This window comes from Crocodylus siamensis, chromosome 4 (assembly GCF_052110815.1).
Source record: "Crocodylus siamensis isolate JL-2025a chromosome 4, ASM5211081v1, whole genome shotgun sequence".
In the NCBI taxonomy this organism is placed as follows: Eukaryota; Metazoa; Chordata; order Crocodylia; family Crocodylidae; genus Crocodylus; species Crocodylus siamensis.
This window is the reverse complement of record NC_143398.1, coordinates 29,045-54,445: the sequence shown is the minus strand read 5'-3', so window position 1 is coordinate 54,445 and position 25,401 is coordinate 29,045. Positions and strand designations below refer to the sequence as shown.

Here is a 25,401-nt window from a genome sequence, read left to right as displayed (position 1 = left end):
TCATCTGCAGACCATCAAGTCAATCCAGAGCACAGGATGAGATAACAGCTTAGGCACTTCACTGAGGTTTGGGAAGGAGAACTGCGCTCTTTTGGGGACTTTACTTTGGAAAAACCTAAGCTGGGAGCTTCGTGCAGCCAAGACGAGATTATATTTTCTACAAATGTACAGAAGATCATCAATGTTGCACTCGAAAGCTAACGCTCTTTAGGACCTCGTTATGGCACCAAGACCATTCAAAGCACTGGATGTGAAGATGGCAGTTCCCTGCCTAGGGAGGCAGTGACCACAACTTAATTCTAATCTTTACAGTCAAACAGACAACCACCCAAACCAACAACAGACATACATACACGTGGGGTTTTGAGAGGGCTCATTTCCCGAAGCGGAGGAAAATTCTGAGTACAATCAACTGGAAGGAACAATTAAGAGGACAAAAAGTAGGTGTTTTAAAACAGAAGCTTATTAGAGGGCCCAAAGGTGAGGTTTCCTTAATCCACAGGGAACACCGAGCAAATGCACACAATGTTTTAACCACAGTGTTAAAGGGCCAGTTATAAATTTACAACAAAGAGAAAAGAGGAGAACTGCATAGCAGCAATGCAAATCGCAAGTGATAAAGTGCAGACTACTGATAGGGAACGCTACAGAAAAAAGTAAAATTGCAGCTGGCAGGAATAATAGCGAGGAAGTTTGTAAGCTTATCAGGAGCCAAACACATCCCAAGCATTGGTAGAGATCCATTATTAGATGGAGATGGTAAAACCATTAATAATGAATGGGCAGAATTTTTCCAAATATCTAAGAGAACTATATATTGAGTGAAACAGGATGGATTAACTCAAATGACATGAGAATGCAGCAAGTACTTCCCAGACGATTTGCAACTGAAGAGGATGTTAACCAGCCTCCTCTAAAGACAAACTTTTTGAAAGTAGCAGGCCAGGATAACCTGAACTCAAGAATCCAAGGGCTGGCTTGAGATGTCTGGCCCGCTCATGTTTAATAAATCTCGGAATTACAGAGAGTTTCCAGGAGACTGGAACAGTGAAAACGGGCATAAAATTAGCAAAAGGACAATTAGGGGGTCCAAGCTCAGATGACAGTAGCAAACCTGGGCAAAATAAAAACCAATTTGATTGCTAAAGATTGCAAGAACCAGAATATAATTAATGCCAGCTATTGCAGATGACATGGATGGTGCAGGCAGGCCAGGTTTTAAACTTGCCCAAGGCTGAAGGCCTTCCTTGTTTTGAAACACTTGATGCCCAAAAGCTTGTCTGATAGCTCTCCTCTGCCCTATCCTCAGCCTCCTTCCTTTTCATACACACTCTGCATTGGGTGTTAGAATGGTCTATTTTGCACCATAAGCCACAAGTTTCCAAACCTGGCTGCCTCAACCTAGGTTTCTACACCCATATTAAAGCACCTAAATAAAAGATCTGCAAGCTGAATGCCTACACTCCAATGAGCTACCAAAAAGCAGAGGCATTTGCCATTATATTACCATATTTTCTTGAATAATGCATCCTAAAATAACATTCACAGTTTGTTTTTTGCAAAGCAGAAAGAATTGCAAAAAGATCTTTCCTTGTAGAAAGTAACCAAGTAGCAGCTAGGGAGCCTGCTGGTTTGTCTGCTCCCTGCAAGTCACATGCTGATTTAACTGCTCTTACCATAATTATCACATATAATGTGCACTACAGTTTCCAGCAGGTGATTTTTTGGGGGGAAGAGTTCACAAGACAATATGGTAGTAACAAAAAAGTTAGCATCACAGACTGTTAGGCAGACATCTCTGCAACTAGCCTATGGAACATCATGTGACACACTATTATGCAATTAGTGCTCTTTTGTAACAATGTATTTCAGCTTTGCAGTTACACAAGATCTCCGCCTGCTGCAGGTGCCTGAAAGAACTTGGCCTTCACGACCGACACACACATGTGGGTATCTGGCAGGGCCCATTAGATTTATCTTTTCAGTTACAAGCACTCTCTCCACAAAGTCTTAATATTGGAGATCTCAGGCAGGACGCACTTAAAATAATTTTTTTAATCCTACTCTCCTGGTAGCTTTTAGCACTGCAGACATACTAGGAGTACATTATACAAATAGAAGTCAGGCTGTTACAATATTGCCAAACTGCTGCTCTTTGGGATGATTAAACAATATTGAATCAAACTACACACTGGTTTGGAAAAGAGATGCTTGAACCAGTGGTACTTCTGCCTGCATCTCTGTGGTGAGCACATCTGAAGAGATCATTGTGATCATTCAGTCTGACACACTCTAGCAGAGGTCACAGGACTTCACCTATTAAGTTCCCATTTGAACTAGAAAGGATTTTTCAGAAAGACATGCCCAATTTTGATTTAAAGACTGGCCAGGGATATCCACCAGGGCCCTCGGTGATCTGTTCTAGTGGTTAATTACCTTTGTGTATCCCATACTTCTAATCCAGCTTCAACTGCCAGGAACTGGATCTGGTTATACCTTTGTAAAACAGAATAAAGAGCCTTATAGGTGCGCACAGACTGATCAAGTCGCTCCTTGACCGGCTCTGTTAAACTACACAGATCACGCTCCTCGATTCTCTCACTCTGAAAAGACAGGAAACATACCTCGTTTCTTGTGGCTCTTCCCTAAACCCTCTCCAATTAATAAACACCACTCTGGAATCACAGTCTAGGCTCTTCATTCTCAGAGGCATGACTTTATATTTTGAGACGCATCAGTTAGCCAGTTTTTGACCCAAGTCAATACGGCACAGATTATGTATGATTCCTGTTCCTTAAAAAAAAACCAGAGTAGCCCATTGTCTTATGAAAGTTTACTTTACAAGAATACTATTGTCTTTGCCAATCATACTTGCAATCTCAAGAAACGTACCAAGTTGATTTGAAAAAAACCTGTTTCCTATAAAAACCCTTGGGGGCTGGCATGAATTAGCATCCTGTCATTCACTATTAGAGTTCCACCATCTTCAGCTGTACCGTGCTGCTCAGGATCCATGTCTTTTACCCAGATGGACTCTATTTCCCTTAATAAATATCAGTCTTTTGGAACTTCTCTAGTGATCCAAGACATTGGAAATCCACATCATGGTCAAAAGAGTTTCTCACCCAGCTCTTTTAAAACTCTTGGGTGCAAGCTTTCTGGATGGTTAACTTCAGGAGCTGCCGTTTACTCCTAAATAACCGCTGGGGTGGAAAGTGCATCATGATATTAACATATCACCTCATTTTTCCATCTATGAAGCAAATATTTGGTACTTACATCTTTTCTACATTTTTAGTCTCAGCTCTACCATATCCATTTAGTAATTAGGATGCCTTTTATTCCTAAATACACTTGCAACATCTCCTTGTTGCCCATAACTCTACAAGCTGTAGATTTCATCTTAACGATTTTCTGTAACTCCTAGGTAGTGTTTTATAGCCATCATCTCCTTCCTTCCATTTATTGCATCTTTAGAACTGCTTTCAATGTCCTATCAAAGCCAGGCTCTGTGCGTGTGCTTAAAAAAAAAAATCAAAAACAAAAAAACCAAACAAGTAGTCTTTTCTCCCGATATAGCTTATTAGGAATCCAGCCAAGTGTTTTTCAATAATTCCCAAGCATTCACATTTTCTCTTTAATTCTCTCCCAAGTCCTTTAGCTCATAATTGTTCCAAGTTTATGAAATTGGTCCTCCTAGAGCAGCAAGTGTGCATGCATAATTTTATATTACATTATTTTTACACTGTAAGAAATTATAATTTTGGCTTGGACATTAGACTATTGTTTGTACATTGACAAAGATAATTCAAGTCATGATCACTAGTACTTGGGCTGCTATTTCTTTTTAGTTCTGGGACTGATCCCCCTTTAACACCAGAGTGAAAGCATAGCATAGAAGTGTCTAGGCTATATGCCAGGCTGGGTTAGAAAACAGTCCTCTATAGGTTTGAAAAAATGGAAGTTTTTTTGTATTGCTAGCATGGTCTATACTGGATACTGCAAATACTCCTCTAATTGCCTTACATCTACAAGGATGAAAACATGGCACAGCTCCAGAATCTGTAAACCTAAATATTAATTGTGTTGATATTTTCAGCAACATTTTCATGAGGCATTTTAAGTCCACCAGGCAGCAAACATGCAGCAAGTGAAGAATCTTTGGGGGCTCAAGACCGACAAGAAGCTAATGAGAGATTTTAGAAATCTCAGCTTGTTAAAAGCACCCCTGAAAAACCTTTTGTCAAGTTGTTCAGAAGGCACTGGATTTTATTCAGCCTCTCTTCCCCTTTTCTTTAAATACCAGAAGGAAAGACATTCACACCTAGATAAAGACAGAAACCCAAAAATACCAGGATATCAGGAATTAACGCTGAAATGATTTGTGCCTAGCTTTCGATGGGGACAGTGGGTGGAATCATGAGCCATGATTAGCCACACTAGCTAGACACAACATAAGGATATCTTCACCATTTGTTCCGAATTCCCTGGAATCTGTGGCTTTAAGCAAAGCTCCTCGTTGCACAGTTACTCCCAAAGATCCTTCATTTAATGTTAAATGGAAGTCTCCCATCCTTTTTCACGTGTCCAGAAAATCTGTCTCTCGACACCCAAAGTGGCGCTTGCCGTATAAACCGAATGCATTTCTCAGTTCCACTGCAGTTCAACAGCTTCACTGGAGGACTGCTCAAGACCAAAGGCCGTTGCCCCTTTAGGACGGTATGTGGCTGAAAGTGGGCAAGCACACAGCTGAATATGCCTCCCACAGAAGCTCATATTCAAACTCACCAGGCATGAATTGATTACTAGTGATTCTCAAGGAGATTCAAGTCTCTCAGGGGCTACTTCCCCTGAAGCAGGTATCTTTGCTGTTCTAAGGCTCCTGATCTTTCGGTCTGCCAGATTCATGTCACAAAAGTCCAAGTGCATCCATCTAGTAAATCCAACTACCAAAGCTTTGCTATACCAAAAATGTTCACTTCTGTGCAAAACCAGATAGGTACAAAATATGTTCCAAGCTGGTTCTAACAGAATCACATTGAAAACTGTGTATAGATAAAACTTCAGCTAGTTTCAAAGCTAATGTGGATGAAGAGCTATTTTTTTATTGAACTAATCATGCAGCAATTCCCAATCTGTTGTACTCATATCAACAGTGGTACACAGACAACCTGTTAGTGACATGTATTAACAGGTTTATTATAATTAACTTTATATGACAAAAATTTACAGGTGGTACTTAAGGTTGAACTGAAAAATTTGCTGGTGATTCTTAAGGTGGTACTGCTTTAAATTGGTGGTGTGCAATCTATCAGAGTTTGGGAGCCACAGCTAAACAGTAAGACGAGCAGGCCAGCTGCATACAGTCCACTGACTACCACTGGGCTCCAATGTCTGTGATAGTCTGCAAAACTAAATACCCTATAACTTCTTGCATACAACATGCCCTCAAGTAAAATACACACCTTGTTTTTGGAAGGAAGAATGCAGGAAAAAAGATTTTTCCAGAGGCACAGGTGACACCAGGTAGAGTCATCCTGGAAAAATAACCAGGAAGGGTGACATCAGCAACTACCTAGTGTGGCAGGATGTCTCTTGGGATGCCACACTTCCTGCACACACTATTCCCAGGGAGACTTACTCTATATCGCACAAGGTTGGGCTGCGGTGCAGATCCAGGGGGGGTACACTGATGTACTTGCACGCTCCTTTGATTCCTGCTTCACCCAAGTTTAAAACAAATTGCCTGGCAGTGGCAGCAGTGCTACTAGTCAGGCTGTCCTGAGGGAGTCACTTGACTTCATGGTTCATTATAATCAGGCTTGGCAGGATTTGATTTTTTAACTGGTAAACGTTGATAAATGTCAATTTCACTGCACATTCACAGACTGAGAAAGAAATATTTCCATCATTAATAACCAAAATATATGGAAAGGGGACGTAAGAAATGATGGCCGCAGCGTGTGATGACAGAGGGAACAGTCCTTCAGAACTGTGCTGACTGTACTTGGACTGCAACGCCCAGAAATCCCGGGGGACAGGGAACAAAGGAAGAGGAAGTGACAAAGTGGACAAGGAACCACCAGGAGAGTGAAGCCAGGACAGATAGCAGCTCTGCTGCTCAGCTGGCAGCAGACCTACATTTGCCATTAACAAATTATCTGCTCCCCCACACCTGTAATTTCATACAATCCTGAAAATTTTAATTGATAAAAATTTAAATAAATGCTTAAAAATAAACATCAAAATGATAACAAGAATAAAAATCAAATCTGCCAACCCTAAGTATAATGTATGTGATCCCTTCTAAACTCTTTCCACAAGTGTTAACAACCCTCTCTTCTTTTTAATAGTCTTGATGTTCCACCAATCAAGCTATCATTTGCTCTGCAATTTTGCTGTGAGCTGCTCCTGGTAATGAAGCTCCTATTTCACAGCCCTGCAGACTGCTTTGAACTCATTCCAATGAAGTCATATTTGTTTTCACTTCTTCATCGGCAACCCCTTGCAGCTGAGGATGCTTGTCTTCCATGAATGTTTTACCTGTGGGTCTGAAGCTGGCTGACTAGGCTGAACCGGGATTGATAGACACTGCTACAACTAAGACACATTTTTCTACGTGGAGTGGATGCCTCTGGATTCTAAACTCAGTCTGTGACACACTATTTCTACTTGCTCACACTTTTCCATCTCCTGTTACCATAAAGTGTCAAAATACTCAGATCCTTGCAGGAGAGTCTTCATAGATTTCATAGACATTAGGGCTGGAAGGGACCTCGGGAGATCATCTTCTTTCATTTGGGGCAGTCCTGGGTGATAGTCTCCCATGAGCTGATGTAGATGTTGCATTTTTTCAAGTTGGCTTTGAGGACATCCTTGAAGTGCTTTCTCTGCCCTCCTCTGGAATGTATGTGTCACCTGAGCTGGGAGAATAAAATATGTTTCAGGAGTCTGGAGTCAGACATCCAGATGATATGGTCGGCCCGGTGAAGTTGATATCAGATGTTTATCCCCTCAATGCTCATGGTGCTGCCTTCTGAGAGGATGCTAATTTTGATGCACTCCTCTCTTTCCACTGGATTTGAAAGATCTTCTGCAGGCAGAGGTGATGGTACTTCTCCAGCAACTTGAGGTGTCTCCTGTATGTTGTCCACGTCTCGGCTCCATAGAGTAAGGTTGGGATCACGACTGCTTGATAAACCATTAGCTTGGTTTTGAATCTGCTGACGTATTTGCTTCAGTCTTAAGCAGAACAATACAGTGCTGAGCCCTAGCATGTCAGTAAAGCTTCTTGTTTATTTTTAACTGGAGAAAAGTGTGTTGGGTTACATGCGATGATGCACTGCACCACCTGCACCTCCCTTTTCAAAGTTCTGGAGCTGCCCGTGTTGGGCCCCTACACCTTCGCAAAGAACAGAGCAAGACTCTTGCCTCTCTGTAAATAGTTCTTTATATAAAATTCCTGTAAATAAAACATTGTTTCCACATCACAAGCCTCATCAAGATACTACTAGCAGCTCACTCGCTGCTTCAGGCACAAGCTACAGTGCTCAGCTAATAGCTACGGCTGTGAGAGTATTAACACAGAACTCCCCTTCAGTTTGCTGAGCAGGCACACATGGCAACCAACTTGACAGCTGCAGGGCATGCGCAGGTTATCCAGACTTGCTTCTTATCCAGCAAAGAAAATAGCTTCTCCACTTAAAACACACACCCCAGTCTGGGGGGGAAGAGAAGCATGTTGTACATGAGAAAATACAGTGTACTGGGAAGAGTACAGTGATAGGCACTGGGATGCTGGAAGCAGGCCCATGAGAGGATCTTACCAGGCGACCTGGAGAATTCCTGACCTACAGCATCACGGATGGCAAGTGTATAAGTGCAGTCCCAGCTGAACAAGAATGCAACAGGTACAGTGCTTGGGAAGGTTTTAAAGTACGGGCATGAGTCTGCCAGAGGGCTAAAATGAAGTATTCCTAACGCCCTAAATTAACTTCGGCGTTTCTGCAAGTCATAAAAGCCCCAGAAAAGTTTATATATTGATGTTTAGAGACATACTTAATTTGCAGTTCTGCAGAAACTGTGAAATCTGGGATTGTCTGCAAAAATCAACAACAACCACCCCCCCCCGCAAAAAAATAAAATCCTGGCTCCCCAGTGGAAGCCAGCAGTCCTGGCTGCTGGGAGGGAAAGGTGCCAATTGGTGGGGCGGCTACCCCTTGCCCCTCCTCCCACCACTGGGCCTCTCCACCAATCAGCACTGAGGGCGGAGCCACCACAAAATCAGCTCTGGGAACCACAAGTGGGCCTTCCTCTCACCATGATTTAAGTAGGTCCCTATTGATTTTCAATCAGGAAAACTAATCCAAGCACATTTAACTTGGGCTCCCAAGTTCCTACAAGTAAAAAAAGTTTCTATTTTTTCTAATGCGAGGGAGAAATACTATGAGAAGAAATGCTTAAAAACTTCTGCAGCAGGATACAAGTAGTAGGAGCAGAAGAGGTGGAGGAAGGCCTTAAAGGAATACAAATTAAAAATCGATGTTGGCTGCAAGAAATGTCAGGGAGAATACATGTGCAGATTTTACTTGCATGCACGGCACCTTACTGCTGTAATTTACTTCATTGATTCCCTGAACACACAGATAAATCTGTTTCTTCCTAGTGAATTAAGAGACCTGGATGAACAAAGGAGAAGGAAAACCTTCTATAAAAATGTAGAGCTTAAAAAACCCACAACACCCCCTAACCGTTGGGGACAGTGTCTCAAGACTGCTGAATCAGAAATGGCAATTTCTAGAACGCCATCCGCGAAAGTTTGATTTGACCACGTTCCAGATGGCTACTGGGAAAGACCAAATTTAAGACGCTCCAAACCTCTATACATGCTGCTGTTACATGTGGATGCCAGACCCGCACAATTACTAAGACAACACTCTACTTTTTCAAAGACATTAGGTGATGCTGTTCAGCTTCCCCTACATCTCCCTGCAAGAGCATCACTTCATTCACAGAGCGTGGTGTACAAAGGATAACATCTGTGCGCAGTTTCTGCTGCATTCAGAGTCCAATACTGTCCCTCATTGCAATATCTGAACAGCTTTTATCACTTTGTGATCAATCACTTCATGAACACCAAGATAAAGATATATATATAGCAAAGGCAACTTCACAACAAAGCCCTTTTTTGGCAAAAATCTAGTTGGTCTAATAAAGATATCACCTCTACCACGAGTTCTTATTCCTTTCACAACAAAGAGACACTTGTGGATATAACCAAAACACATATTTCAGAAAAAGTTGGGGAAGTGTCTTTACTGTTTTACAAGCAAATCTCAAGGCAATTTCTCAACTTGTATTTATTTATCAGTGTAGAGTGATGAGGCTACAGATCTGGTTTCTTTAGTAAATCCCCAGAGACCTACAAGATGATGCATCCAAGTGTTTGTTTGCTACCTGTGGGACGCTTCTGTCTAGCCGCAGATTAGCGGCAGTATTTTAAATTTGACACAGTAAGAGGCGAGCCATAAAAGAATGACAGCAGAACAGAAGAGAAGAGAAGCCTGAAAGCTCATGCCATTAACACCCGAAGGGCTGTCTCAAAACAGCTTCTGCAGTACAAAAACCCAAGTGCTCAGAAACAGGCTGCTTGACGCCTGCCGTTTAACAAGGATGAGGACCACGAGTTGTGTATTTACACGGCCGTAATAAAAAGGTGAAAGGTATAAATAAGATACTCTAGAGACCATTCACACAAAGGTGCAGTTCTGCGCCTAAAAGGAAATGCCCCTTTTCAGTTTTAATGAATTGTCAGAAGAGACAAATTGAGAGGGCATCAGATATGCTAACGCTTTAAATGTCAATACTGGGACAAAAACATCTATGACACTGTCATGGTCTTTACATTCCTCGTCTATTCATGGAGGCTGGCCTGGGACCCCCACAGGCAGGGCATGAGTTGTGTAGCTGTGCCCAGAGGTTGGGAGCTGGGGGGCAGAGCTGTGACACGGGGAGTGGAGGGTCAGATAAAGTTCCTTTGCAGGCCAGAACCGGCTCCTGAGCTGTATTTTGCCCACTCAGATGCACGCTGCAAACACGCCAGGGATTGTTATAAATTTCTTCCTCATCTGTTCATTTGGCCGGAGAATGAAAACAGACCCATTGCAACAGTTTACTTGTCAAGTTTTACATATTAGCAAGACCCTGTACTATGTACATCGGGGTAGGCAATTATTTGGGCTGGAGAGTTACTTAAGGAGGTTTGGTGAGCTGGTGAGGGTCAGGCAATTGATCCTATCTGGCCTGGGCCCATCCACCGTGCTCCCACCACTGGGGACACTGGACAGAATGGGCAGCCCAGGTCTCCACAGAGACCAGCCCAGGACCCCCATGGCCAGGGGACACTCGGCCAGATGGATGGGATGGGGCCGCAGGCCAGCAGGGAATAGCGTCCAGGTGTGGGACAGGCAGGCGAGGCTGGGAATGCAAGGCAATGACAGCGTGGGCCTATGGCAAAGCCACAATGTGGGGACCAGAGGGCCAGATAAAGTCGCTTTACAGGCCGGATCTGGCCCACGAGCTGTATTTTGCCCACTCTGATGCAGACTGCAAACACTCCAAGGGACTCCAATACATTGCTAAAGCCTGGCAGGAGGTGACTAAGAGCAACTCCTAAATGTAGCAGTGACCAAAACAGCTCTCTTTCACGCGTGATCAAAAGCAAGCAAACACACACACACACACACACACACACACTTCCAATCTCCAGGCACCACTACACAACTTGCATCTAGAAACGAAGCCCCCTGCACCAGCAAAAGCTCCGATTGCGTGGTCAAAAGCATATCTGTTTCACAACACCAGCTATCACAAAAACTCCTCCCTGGATCTCCACTGTCACTGAAGAAAGAATCTAGTTCAAGGCCCAATATTATCCTCCATGAGAAAGATCCTGGCTGCCTACAAATTTGCCTATCACAAGAAGTTCATTCACCAGCAAACAGTATTATGAACATGCTATGGGAAGCACAACAATGACAACAGGCCCAGCCTATGGACCTCACACCCTCAAAAAGAAAACTGCCACAGGCATCCCTATAGAAGTTGAGCCCAACTCTTCACCCTAGCTTTCAAGTTTCAAGAACCCAAAATGCCCCATCTTGCACCCTCACAAAAGCTCTTTAAACTGCAAAGTGATCAGGCTCCCTCTCTTATAGGTCAGGAAGGAAGAGGGTAGCAGCGTGCATCTATTTTAAGTACCTGGAAAGCCCTTATATCATATAAAAACCTAAATGGGTTCAATCGTCAAAGGCAGCCTCACTGGCAGAAGAGGGAAATGGTAAAATTAGACTTCCTGGGCATCTGTGCAAAGGGCTGTCCAACCTGGAAGTAATTGCGAGGGGAGTCGGATCTAAAAAAAGCCCGAGCCAGGAGGTTGAAAACAATGCTGAAAATAACAGTTCTCATGGCTCTACAACCCAGATGCTAGGAAACCTTTGCCTTATCTGCACACATGGAAAAAAAAAAGCACCATCAACAAGACAGCAGATGATTGTATTTCCTGTTTGCTTGCAAAACACCCAAAACTTCAGAGACCCAACAAACTTTTACACATCAAAACCAGACATCAGCACTACCCCGAGACTCTGTGTGTTGTGTAAAACACCACAAATTAACCCTGAACATCTATCTTCACATTCACCCCCTCAGGAACATGCTGATATAGGGCAACTGAGGAACAGAAACATAGCTTTATTTTTGGTTAGAAAAAGCTTCCTATTCAGAAATGGCAGACAGGCAGGCAAGCTGGTGATGACTGCAAGAAGAGGCCGTTAGGGTACCAACCAAGTTATGAACAATCAGTAAGTGTTGCATTTGCTTCCATTACTACTAAAAAGGGGAGGAAAGAGCATTCAAATTTTGCTTTCCAGACTTGTACACCATGTACTGCTAAGATAATGCATATAGACAAACCCAGTGGCTCCTAACGTAGCCCGTGAGTGGTTTAGGGCAGTGGTTTTCAATAGAGGTGCAATGGTACATTGGTCCATCTTGTATTGGCATCAATAAAAGGAACACTGACATTATCGGCATTTGGCTTTTTTTGACTGATGAGGCTGATAACGTCACTGATAAATGCTGTGTGCATAAGCACAGCTGCAGCACGCGCACGCACGGCCAGGAGTGCAGCCCAGCGGAACTCTTTAACCAATTCTTCACCTCCGTTTTCTTGTGCAGGGACTGGGACTTCCCCGCCGCGATGCCACACAGACTCGAGGGGAACGCCTCCACACCTCAGGTTGGGGAGGACCGGGTTGGAGAGCTTCTGGAGGGGCTGGACATGTTCAAGTCAGCGGGTCCAGATGCTCTCCACCCCAGGGTGTTGAGGGAGCTAGCAGGGGTTATTGCAGGGCCCTTGGCACGGCTTTACGAGCGCTCTTGGTGCTCAGGCCAGGTGCCAAATGACTGGAAGATAGCTAACGTGGTCCCCATCTTTAAGAAAGGGAGGAGGGAGGACCCGGGCAACTATAGGCCCGTCAGTCTTACCTCAATCCTAGGGAAACTCTTTGAGAAGATCCTCAAGGAGCACATCTGTGATGGGCCGGCCTCAGGGATGATGCTCAAGGGCAACCAGCATGGTTTCATTAGGGGCAGGTCATGTCAGACCAACCTGATTGCCTTTTATGATTAGGTCACAAAGGCAATGGATGCAGGTGTCGCCGTGGACATAGTCTTTCTAGACTTCAGCGAGGCCTTTGACACCGTCTCCCACCCCATCCTCATTAAAAAACTAGGCAACTGTGGCACTGATACCTACACAGTCAGATGGATTGCAAATTGGCTCAAGGGTCGCACTCAGAGGGTGGTGGTGGACGGGTCATATTCAACCTGGGGGGGAAGTGGGCAGCGGAGTCCCCCAGGGATCAGTCCTTGGGCCTGCGCTGTTCAATTTCTTCATCAGCGATTTGGACGATGGGGTGAAAAGCAACATGTTTAAATTCGCTGATGATACCAAAATTTGGGGTGAGGTGAGCATGCTAGTAGGGAAAGAAAGATTGCAGCAAGATCTGGATAGGTTACAGGAGTGGGCTATCATAAACAGGATGCATTTCAATACTGACAAGTGTAGGGTACTGCACTTATAAGTGTGCTGCTGGTTTCTACTGCCTAAGATGGGAAACTCCCTTATTCAGAGCACGGAGGCAGAAAGGGATCTCGGAGTCATTAATGACTCCAAGACGAACATGGGCCGACAACGCGAGGTCACGGTTGGCAGGGCTAACCGCACCTTGGCGTGCATCCACAGATGCATCTCTAGCAGGGACAAGGAGGTGATCCTCCCCCTCTATGCGACGCTGGTCAGGCCGCAGCTGGAGTACTGCGTCCAGTTCTGAGCGCCCCACTTCAGGAAGGATGTGGACAACATGGAGAGGGTCCAGAGGAGGCCACTCGCATGATCTGGGGACAACAGGGCAGATCCTACAATGAGAGACTGCGGGACCTGAACCTGTTCAACCTTCACAAGAGAAGGCTGAGGGGGGACCTGGTGACTGTCTATAAACTCACGAGGGGGGACCAGAAGGGTTTGGGGGAGACACTGTTTCCCCAAGCGCCCCCTGGCATGACAAGGAACAATGGACACAAATTATTGGAGAGGAGGTTTAGATTAGACATTCGCAAGAACTACTTCACGGTCAGGTCAGCTAGGAGCGGGAACCAACTTCCAAGGGAAGTGGTGCTGGCTCCTACCCTGGGGGTTTTTAAGAAGAGGCTGGATGCCTACCTGGCTGGACTCATTTGAGTCCAGTTTTTCTCCTGCCCAGGCAGGGGGTCGGACTTGAAGATGTACAAGGTCCCTTCCGACCCTACTTCTGTGATTCTATGAACTTGGAAAGCAGCAACCAGGAACTAAGTCTGTTGGGAGGGAGAGAGAGGGAAAGTGGGGCAGATAGAAGCCCCCATGATGAGGGAGGGAGACTGGGGCAGGGGCAGGCACTGCCCAGCTGGGGCAGGGTGCAGGAAGGAGCCGCAAGCTGCTTGCCCAGGGGGCAGGGACGGGGCGGAGGGTGTAGCTCCTACTGTTGCGTGCACCCTGGAGGAGACACACTAGATCCGCATGCAGGGCAAGGGTGGGCTGCCCACTGTAGGCTGGGTCTGGCATCAGGCTCTTCCCAGCGGGGGAAGAGGGGCTTGGCTGGAGCTGCACTCAGGGCAGGAAGCAGCAGGGCTGGGAAGTGGGGTTATAGAGTGGGCTAGTCACCCCAAAGTTTGCTGTAGCCCCCCCCGTACCCCCCTCCCAGTACCACTGCAGCCCACCCCAACTGCAGCCCTGGACTAACTCCCCCCCGCAGAAGAGCCCAGCACTGCCCCCAACCTGCAGTGGGTGCTGCCCTTGCCCTGCATGCCAATCTGAGGGGCACATGCCCCCCCATGCCTCCCCTTGGGGTGTGTGCAGCAGAGGGAGCTGCCCCCGCAGACAAGCCACTTCCAGCTCCATCCTAGACCCAACCCCACCCGGGCAGCACCTGCCCCAGCCCCACTCCTACCCCCTCCCTCAAAGTGGGGGGCCTCATCTCCCCCCCCACCCCCACTCCCTCCCCTCCCCTCCCAACAGACTTATCAGCCAGATGCTGCTCTCCAAGCTGCCAGGTTGCATACTGGCGATCAGATAGGTGTTGGCCAACATGGCTCGTTAATATATGGGCATCGGTATCAGCCTAAAAAAGTCTTTATCTGTGCACTCCTAATTTTCAACCATTTTCATTTGTGGACCCCTTTGGAAATTTCAAACGGAAGTGCAAACCCCTTTAAATAGTAAGTGTGGGTATTCACATACTTGTGATTGATCACAGCCATCTTTTGTAGACTGCTTAGACATAATCTGTGGACTTCCAGGTGTCCACAGATCACAGGTTGAAAACCACTGCTCTAAGGCAGCATTTCTCAACCTGTGGGTCACAACCCAAAAGTGCGTTGCAATAATATATGAAAGGGCTGCAAACAAAAGCTTTAAAAATGGATCAACAAAAGTGATCCTTTAAAAGAGAAAATTGTGGGAAACTGCAGCTTTTCCTTTGTAGGCTGTCAGAGTTCCAGCCTGCAAGGGGCTACTTGGGGCTCCCCATGCCCCACATCCTCTCCCCCGCCTTACCCCCTACCCCACACACTGGGGGGCTGGGGCCTAGCGGCAACAAGTCAGGATTGAGAAGCACACTGCGCTGGGACTGGCCAATGTTTAAAAATGGGTCCCAATACAAAACAAGTTGAGAACCACTGCTCTAGGGAATGCAGGACACTCTCTCAATTAAGTTGCAAGGACTAGAAGAGCCTGTTATTTTGTTGTAACAAGTTTGCAATGCTGATTTTGAAAAATCCCTATGAAAATCTTTGTGCATTTCCAAACTATACAAGCCTGTTTCAACACCCCCTACATTTGGGGTTAAATTTCAACCCAGTCTCTTTCATCAAATTTCAGAGTGAATGAGGGGAGGAGGGGGTCAACACTAGACTCAAAGTAAATCAGACTATGCTGCTACAAACTACATTTAATTTGACCCCTTTAAAATGCATGTAAGAACCAAACCCACACTTACACTGAGCAAATACCAAGTCATACCTCAAACCAGTTGTCAACTGCATTATATTTTTGGTGTGGTCCATTATAGGGTGGAAGCTAGTCAAAGAGCAGTGAAAAGCTAATAAATCAATATGCACTTGGGTGACAGAGAGCACTTAACTTTCATTCTATATAAAGGACTACATTCCCTTTGTATTTGTTATATAGATAGAGGAGTCACAGTTTATGCAGCTCAAATCACAGAACACAGACTTACTGGCCTAGTGGTTTTGGCTTCTGTGGTTTAGATAAACTAATACTCACAGGTGGGCTGATCAGAACAGCACAAGGAATAGGTATAGCAGGTAAAACCCGAAAGGCTTTTAAATCTCTCTTCAATGATCTGAGCCTATATGCATTAATTTTCCCAAATAAGTGTTCGAAAGTAAAATATGGTGATTTCTGAAGACAGTAACAGACCGACGAATGTGACAACTCAGCTAAATCCCCAGAGAAGCACAGCACTGAAGATCTGCCCCTTCGTTCACAGGATACACTACTTTCTGCAGATGGAAGCTGAGAGAGCAACCAGGCAACACTCAGGGAAGCCTGGATGCTATAATAGTTGCAGAGATTTTGCTATCTGCTGGATTCATCTTGGAGAAGTTTGCTCTCATCTCTAAGCAAACAGCTGATCTCCAGCCAGTAATCATGGATACACAAATACAAGCACTCGCAGAAACCTGATTCGCAGAGTTATGTTCAGGCTGTACTGAATATAAACATCACTTGGCAGATGTGCTTGATCAAAAGCAAACAGCTCAAATATCTCAGTACTCCCAGACTGTGTGCGCATAACATAACCAAAACTCTACAAGATATTCAATTGGCAATTCTGAATGATGAATGCCAAAGAAACCTCATTTCTACAAAGAGTTGATAGCCAGACAAAATTAAAACCCCAAACCTGAGGTTGTTAATTACAAATGAATTGCCCTGTTCTAGTTGCGAGCAGACCTTATGCCGTTTTGAGCATATAGTATATGTTGCCAGAGCTCTTTAAATGTTAGGTCAATGGTCAAAAACATGTTGAAGTAGGCTGTGACTAACAGCTGGCCATTTCTTGCTGGTTCAGTAGGTAAAAAGTCAGGCATTGAGACAGATTACACTCATTGCTTTTGGAGTCCCTGTTTTACACAACCCACTGGACACTAAATCCTCTTATTTCAGGTTTATAATCTATCTTGCTTCTATCTTCAAAAGAGGTTGATGCATTAAGCATATGCCCAGCAGGTAACATTGCCAGATGGTCAAAGGAATAGAGGGCGAGGGGTCCAGGAGACAGTTTTATCCCCTTCTGGAACAAACCCATCTTATAAAGGCATCAGCATCCAACGGACAAAGCACACAGCTGAGGGTCAGGATTCAAGGCCAGCCTTTGAGCCACCTTGAGCAAATGACGGACCAGCTCAGTGCCTCAGTTTCATCACCTCCAGGATATAGGCTAATACTGGGTATTTCGAGATTTATGTAGGAGATGTGCCATATAACTAAGCATTAAAAATAAAGAGGGTGAGTGAAAAGCTACTGCTCCTTGCTTGAAGGGAAGTGGCTGCCTGTCAAGGGTGTGTGCTGGGGTTTCTAGCAGGGTACAGAGTCAAGTGCACCATGGGGAAAGGCCCTAGTTTCAGAAAGACCGTTCCAGCCTGGCAGAAGCCAGGTGAAGCAGAAAAGCTGCAGCTCATGTTAGCATCTGGGGGGCGCAGAGGAATGCTGCCAGTTAACAAAGAGAGAGGAGAGACTTTTATGCTGGAATTTTCAAACAGATACTTGCTTCAATGCCTGCTCTCTAGCCGGGGCTTAGCAAGCATTTCACTGGAGTGCCCTAAATCCTCCTATTATACACATATGAGAACTGGCCATTTTCAAACAGCGCTTCGGCACTGCATGACTCACTGCTGCACATAGTTTGCAAACTGCCAACACCACCAAAATTCACTAACCCCCTCCTTTATACAACATCCCCGTAAGAGCTGAGCGTGTGTTCACTGCCATTAACTGTGTACAGGATTACCATGGTTTATTAAGCACAAATAAATCCCGCACCCCGAACAGACAAAACTTGCTGAAGCTTCCATGCATTCTCTCTTAAAGAAGGAAGAATGTTATAAAATCTGGGCAGTAGCTCTTGTTCAGTCACCCACTTCCTGTGAGGTGAAGCACATGCCTCATTCAGTCATTTTTGTTACACGGCAATGACATGTATCATTTCACTGCAATACTATGAGGTTTAGTCCATTTTCAAGTCTAAGAACTCTGTAAAGCTGATATAATATGCAGGGCATCTTCTAAAAATCAAGCTGATAGCTGAAGAAAGCTGTATTTCTATTAACTGAGGATTAACTAGCCTTCAATCCCACCTCTCTACCAAGTAGGAACTACTGTTTCCCCTATTACAGGGGTGTCCATCTCCTGTAGGCCAGATGAGTGGCATGAGGCCAGGTCCATAGGCCAGACTGGGCCTATAAAGTCCACTGCCCCCACTCTGCATGCCAGATCCAGCACCTGGCCCAGCTGGTCTGGGGCTGCACTGCATGAAACTATGAAGCCAGGGCAGACCTCACATACAGGTCAACTCTAAGACCCAGGAACAGCACCGGGGCCAAGATGATGGGCCTCTGCAGGCAGATCTGGCCCATGGACCTCACTGTTGACACTCCTTCCTATTTCAAAGGAAAATGAACAAGAGAGTCAGATTCTCTCTGCATCCTTGGTCAAATCATACGTCAGAACAGAGATAAGATGTGCCTAACGACCTGCATTCTTCTTTAATTAGCACTGACTGTTTGAAGGGTTTGAACTAGCACTATTTTCTGTTCCTAGTGCGCCCAGTTTCTAAACTCATTTCCTTTATTCCCTGAACCAAGAACTTTGTTGTTCTATGGAAGGGCTCGGGGGCCGCCTGGGGAGCAATTCTCAGAACTCCACATACAAAATGCCCCCTAAAAACAAACACCAGGTCTGATGTGAGCATTAATACAAAAGAATGAATGCTAGACATGTTAACCGGGAGATGGGTTAGCGTGGGCTCTTTAAAACACTTGCACTAGAACTTGTGCAATAAACCAGCAGACAGACTAACTACAACTTTGGACAATCTAAAACCCAGAAAGGATTTCTGAAAACAGTTTTCATGAGATGACATGAGAAAGTGCTTTAGTTCTTTATAAATGGAAAAAAGGATCTCCTTTGGCATAAGTTAGGTTAACATGCTTACCACAACTGTAACAAGGAGCAACCAGCAGTTTTGTAGGCAAGTACCTTGCGTGGCCACTGTGGGTTATTTTATTACGGTAACGTAAGGGAGAGGTTAGCAGAGAACGAATGTTTAAGGAATGATAAGTTAAGCTGACCAAAGAACTCAGGATGACAAAGTCTAAAAATGAACTGCGTACTCCACTGCTTTATTTCATAAAGCAACCTGGAAAAGCACAGATAAGCGCACCCTGGCACAAAAAACAGGCAGAAGCTCCGGCCACTAATTTACAATACAATGGGACCAAATGACAAATCCCACCCAGACAGGCAATCAGGGTAGAAAGAACCCAAGAGATCTGGTAACTCTGCCTGTACTTCTTTATGAGAGATTGGACCAGGGAACTGAAGTGGGACCAAAAGGGTTACAGGCAGCAGCCAGGAAACAGATGCCCTTCTCTTTAATGCAGGGGTACAGCCAGACTTCAGGGTCCAATATTCAATGAATTATCTTCACAGAAGGCAAGTCTTAACTGCCCCACTGGATCTGCACTTCCCCTTTTCGTCCCACGCATCTGCATACTTTAAACATTTTAGGATGCATGTCTGATGATCCCACTGCACACAACAGCTGCCCTGCTTACACGCCACCATAACACACCAGCGTGGACTTTTGTATTGTTAGCAGCCCTAGCCCTTGTGGAGAAAACCCCAGAGTGCTTAAGACAGCTGAACAAAGGGGAAAAAAAAGCATCCATAATTGCACTGATGAATTTAGGGCTGTCTGAAATAGCAGCCACCTCAAAACAAAACCACTAGACGCCCTAGATACCTGGGTCTTTAGACACCCTAAAGTCAGTTCAGAACTAGATGCTTCAAACAAAGGCAAAGTGCACCATCCCAAGTGCTGCTACTCTGGGCAAAGGCTGCCCTCGTTGTTAGTAGTGAGATGCAGCTTGGAGAAGCAACAAGTCCCTTTTTGCAGCACTCCATTTCAGTCCAAGCAGATGTGGAAAGCGCACGCTGGAACCCAGAGTCTCCACAGGCTCCATTCACACAGAAGAGATGCTGTACTTAGCTATGCAAATTAAGTGCAGCTCTCAGACTCTTGAAGGCTGCCGATGCAGCTAGGAGTCCCCATTTTGAGCCATCTAAAGTAGGGAAAAGTTTGGCATTTAGCAAGTCTAAATCACAGTTATTTGACCTCAGCAGTCTTTCCTGCCCAGAGCAGGCAAGCTGGACCCAATGATCTCAATGTCTCGTCCAGCCCTAAACTTCTGTGAATCTTTTTCCTTGAGTTCCTGCCCAGACACATTTACCAGGACCCAGGAAAACAATCACACTTATGTATGCCTCCTTGGCATTTCAGCTTTCCATTACTATTTTCAAATAAATTCCCAAGCATTTCTTCCCTTTCACAAAAGTTCAAAACCTGAGCTAGCTAGGGAACAAATCTGGAGCAGCAGGATTATATCAGACAGGTCAGTTCTGAACCTGCCCAGTGTTCCCAAAACTGACCAGAACTCCAAAAACAAACTCACCTACTCGGGGACAGTCTGGCAGAGAAGCCCCACTCACTTTCCACCTCCCCAGACAAGGAATTTAGGTTTTGCAGCTGATCAGGTCAGGGAATACCATACAACATACTCCTCGGAAAGCCACAGAAGTGAACAAAACAATAAGGAACTCAAGTTTTGCTCCTTTTTCCCCTTGGAAAATGGAAGCAGCAGCCAAAGAATTTTTGGAAACAAAAGACAGCACAGAGAAGAGGAACCGATTACAGACCAGAGTCAATGCAGATCATGTTAGAGCACTAGTAATGACATTATTCTTAATTCAACAGGCTCCACAACAAGGGATCAAAAGAGAAGACAGAACATGCTGCACGCAGAGGGAGCAAACGGACACTCAAAGGCAACATCCACAACCCACCAAGGGACCAATGACAATTTGTACTGGCTCCCAGCTTGCAGATTAGCCTCTGGCTCATGTCTAGTCTAGTAAGACTGTCACTCCCTCTAAAGCACTAGTCAGCCTGAAGATTCAGAAACCAGGAAGAGTGACTCAACCTCACCGATCAGTTTAGATGAGCCCAACGTGCAACTTGTAAGGTTTGTAAAAGTAGCCAAAAACTGCCACCGATCTACCATGCAAGATGAATGCTAGATTCAGAGAGATGTTTCAGGAAGCAGGCAACAAAAATAAATAATTAAAACCTGGCCTTCCACTTCTCCAGTGAAAGGCAGGGGAGCCAGCTAAGCAGGGAAAATTTATTTGACTTATCGAAAAGTACACAGGAAGAAATTCTAACCCAGCAGAAATGCACACTCAGGTTCCTGGTTATATTTCCTCTCTTTTGACCATCATAAAAACTGTCCCAAATAAAAGGAATCTTCCTTTTCCCGTATTCAGTTCAGAAAGTCCACTTTGCTAGGAACCGCTGATATCAAGAAGTAGAACTCTGCCAACCAGAAACAGGAATTTCTCTGGCAAAATCAAAAGATCCTGGCTGTGGGATAAACCATTAAAGAAAAGCTCTTGACTGCAAACAGTAGAGGAAATGAAGTCTCCCCCTGCTGTCACAATTCAGAGCAGTTCCACAGAACCAAATGTACGAGAGTAAAGTTCCTAGTCGGAAAAGTACTGGGGTGGAGTCCAGAAGTGATATGTTGTGACACCTGATCTGTTTATCTGGCTATCAGGATAAAGAAAGTTTCCCATAATAACAGACGGGAAATGGAACTTTCTTACTATTTTATGGGGAACGCAGCTGGCTACAATACAGGGCAAAAATTAACTTGCTTTGCTCCATTTCTTCAACTGCCTATTTTATTACTTTCTGAGCACAACTTGTCTATTAGCAAACTTTATTTTTGTTTCTATTTTGAAGTCCAGATCCTAACCAGCTGGAACATACTGAAACACAAGCCTGCCCGCTGTTGATACCTGTGCAAAAAGATTACTGGATTTCTAAACTTCCATTATTAAGTGTGGGGCAAGGTGAGATCTTTTAATTGGCCCAATGGCCTGGCTGGGATAGACTCGGACAAGCATTTGGATACCACAGTGCCCTTCCTCAGGTCTTTGCTGTCGAGCGCACAACTATCGAGTACACAACGTGGCCCGATAGAGAAGACAGTCTGCGCCAAAGCCCTGCCCTCTCCAGGAGCAGGGAGAGACGGGTAAAACTACCACCTGCCGCCTGCTCCCTTTACATTGTGCCGCTCGCTTCAGCCCATGAGATTGGAAACTTCCTCCCACCAGGGATACTTTCCTTCCATGCCTTTTCTGAAGGGAGGGAGGGTGCGGGGAAAAAGAGGCAACTGATCCCAAACAAGGAAGATGTCCCTAAAGCACCAACCCTCCCACCCAGGGATACTTTCCTTCACCACCTTTTGTGGATGAGGGGGAAAAAAGTAAGAGGCCACTGACCCCAACTGGGGTGGGGGGTGCGAGGGGGAGCCCCTAGAACTCTGACTCCTCCCTAGGGATACTTCCCAACCTTGGGGGGGGGAAGAGGCAAATATCCCCAACTTGGGGGAACCCCTAAAATACCAACACTTCCACTCAGGGATACTTTCTTTCACTTTCTATGGAAAAGAGAAAGAGAGAAAAACAGAGGCAATTATCCCCAACTAGGGAGAAGCCCCTGAAACTCCACCCCCACCCCCAACACCTTTCTTCCCTGCCTTTTGTAGAGGATGGAAAGGGGGAAATTAACTCCAACTGGGGTGGGGAGAGCCCTTAACACCTCACCCCTCCTGCCCAGAGTGGCAATCAACCCCAACTGGGGGGGCCCCTAAAACACCACCCCTCTCCCCTAGGGATACTTTCCTGCCTGCCTTTTGCAAAGGGGGAATTAACCCTAACTAGGGAGGAACCCCTAAAACGCCACCCCTCCACCTGGGAGGCAAATATCCACATCTGGGCAGATGGGGGAAGCCACTAAATCATCTCCCCTCCCCCCTAGACACGCTTTCCTTCCCTGCCTTCTGTGGGGGGGTGGGGGGAGAAGAGGCAAATCATCACAACTTAGGGGAGGCCTAAAACACACACCCCCAGGAGGCAATTAACCCCAACTGAGAAAATGCAAGAGGCCCTTAAAATTCCAACCCTCCCCCTGATACTTTCCTTCCCTGCCTTCTGTGGAAGGCCAAAAACAGGGGGCAAACTGGGGAGGACCCCCAAAATACCACCTCTCCCGCCCAGGGAGGCAACCCCCACCCCAATTGGGAGGGATGGGGGAAGCCCATAAAACTCTAACCCCCCCCCCAATATTTTCCTTCCCTGCCTTTTGCAGAGAGGGAAAACAAGGAGGAATTAACCCCAATTTAGGGGGAGCCCTTAAAACACCCCCCTCCTAGCCAGGGAGGCAAACAACTTCAATTTGGGGATGGGAGAAGCCCCTAAAACTCCAGCCCCCCCATACTTTCCGGGTGGGGGAGGGGAGAGGCAAATAACCCCAACTGGGGGGGGAAGCCCCTAAAACATCTCCCCTCAATATTTTCCTTCCCTGGCTCCTGTGGGGGGGGGGGAGGGAAGGGGAGTAGTAAATAACCACAACTGGGGGGAGCACCTAAAACTCCAACCCCTCCCTTCCTCCCAGAAATACTTTCCTTCCCTGCCTTTTGCAGAAAGGGGAATTAACTCCAACCAAGGGGGAACCCCATAAACACCCCCCTCCCACCTAGGGAAGCAACTTACCCCAATTAAGGGGGATGGGAGAAGCCCCTAAAACACCCCCTTCCCCCTAGGGATATACTTTCCTTCCCTGCTGCCTGTGGAGAGAGAAACGGGGGAAATAATGCCAGTCGGGGAGTCCCTAAAACACCACCTCCCCACCCAAGGAGGCAAATACCCCAATTGGAGTTGGAGTTTTAAGGGTTTCTTCCATCCCCTCTCCCCCACCATCCCTCATGCATAAAGGGGGAAAAAAGAAAGGCAGACAACCCCAACTAGGGAGGGGGGAGTCCCTAAAACACCCCTCCCCCCCAGGGATACGTTCCTTCCCTGCTTCCTGTGTAAGGGAAGGGGAAGAGGGAAGTCACCCCAACTGGGAGGGAGCTCCCCAACACCCCCTTCCCCCCAAAGGAGGCAAATAACCCCAGTGGGGAAAGCAGAAGCCCCTGAAACTCCAACCCCCCTGTATTTTCCTTCCCTGCCTCCTGCGTAATGGAGGGGGTGGAGAGGCAAACTACCCCACCTTGGGGGGAGCCTCTAAAACACCCCCTCCCCCCAGTGATACCTTTGTTCCCTATCTCCTGTCTAAGGGCAGGGGAAGACAGAAATCACCTCCACTGGGGGGAGCCCCTAAAACAACTGCATCCCCTGGAGAGGCAAATACCTCCAATGGTGGGGGGGAGAAGCCCCTAAAACACCCCCACCCCCCTCGGGTTATTTTCCTTCCCTACCACGCAAGCGGGGGGGGGGAGGGAAATCACTCCAGCTGGAGGGAGCCCCTAAACCTCACCCCTTACCCATGGAGGCATATACCCTCAATCTGGGGGGGGGGAGGGTCAGGAAAAGTCCTTAAAACACTCCCTCCCCTCAGGGATACTTTCCTTGCCTGCTTCCTGTGCAAGGGAAGGGGAAGAGGGAAATCACCCCAACTGGGGGGAAGCTCCTAACCCCCCCTTACCCATGGAGGCATATACCCTCAACTGGGGCGGGGGGGCAGAAGCCCCCAAAACTCCAAGTCCCCCCCACCACTTTCCTCTGCTGCCTCCTGTGTACGAGGAAGGAAAGGTGCAAATAATCCCAACTGTGGGGGAGCCCCTACACCCCCTTCCCCAGGGATGCTTCCCCCCCGAGCCAAGTATGGGGGTGCCCCCCCCGCTCACGTGCCCCGGCGCGGCGCGGCGCGGCCCTCACCGATCGCTGCAGCTCGCCCAGCCAGCAGCTGGCCCGCTCCTTGCCGCTTGGGTCCGGGTCGTGGTAGAGCGCCTGCACGGCCTGGTACACGACCTGCAGGCTCGGCTTCCCCCCGCCGCCCTCCATGGCGCCGGCTCCGGCTCCAGCCCCCGGCTCCAGCTCCAGCTCTGGCTCCGGCCCCCTCAGCAGCCGCCGCCGCCGCGGGCCGCCGCCGCCGCCACCGCCATGTCCGCGCGCCGCCGCGGCCGTTACCGGGAGGGGGTGGCGGGTGGGGGAGGGGAGGGGGGAAAGGGCGGTGTCCCCGTCAGCGCGGCCCGCCGGGAAACACGCGAGCCCCTCGCCGCGTTCCGGCCGCGCAACGGTCCCCAGCCGCGCCAGTCCGGGGGCCACGCCAGCCGGAAGGGGCCGCGACGCACTTCCGGCGGTGCCACGCGGAAAGCGGGCCCCCGCGCCCACCCGGAAGTAGCCCCAGGTCCCTCCCGGCCCGTCGCCATGATGTGTGTGCGCGGCTCCCCACCCCCGGCCACGAGACGGGCGGCGTGCCCCCTCCGGGTCTCCAATAAAATGTCCCCCTCCCCTCCGCCTCCTCCATCGCCGGGCCTCGCCCCTGCCCCTGCCCCTGCCCCTGCCCCGGGCGCGGGGTCTTTGTCCGGGGGCAGCGGGGCCTCCTCCAGCCCCGCCCTGGGGCTGTCGGGGGGGCCGGGGTTGGTCCGCGCTTC

At 47.2% G+C, this 25,401-nt stretch overlaps 1 protein-coding gene across 2 annotated transcripts in view; it reads right to left on the bottom strand.

Annotated features, from left to right (window-relative positions):
• TNPO3 (transportin 3) overlaps positions 1-24,954 on the bottom strand; it is a 73,906-nt gene extending 48,952 nt beyond the window's left edge. For both annotated transcript variants that reach the window (XM_090041272.1, XM_090041273.1), the window contains exon 1: positions 24,683-24,954. In XM_090041272.1, the coding sequence (XP_089897398.1) occupies positions 24,683-24,808 (126 nt within the window). In that variant the 5' untranslated portion in view covers positions 24,809-24,954. The remainder of the gene's footprint in view (positions 1-24,682) is intronic.
• Between the last annotated feature and the right edge of the window lie 447 nt (positions 24,955-25,401).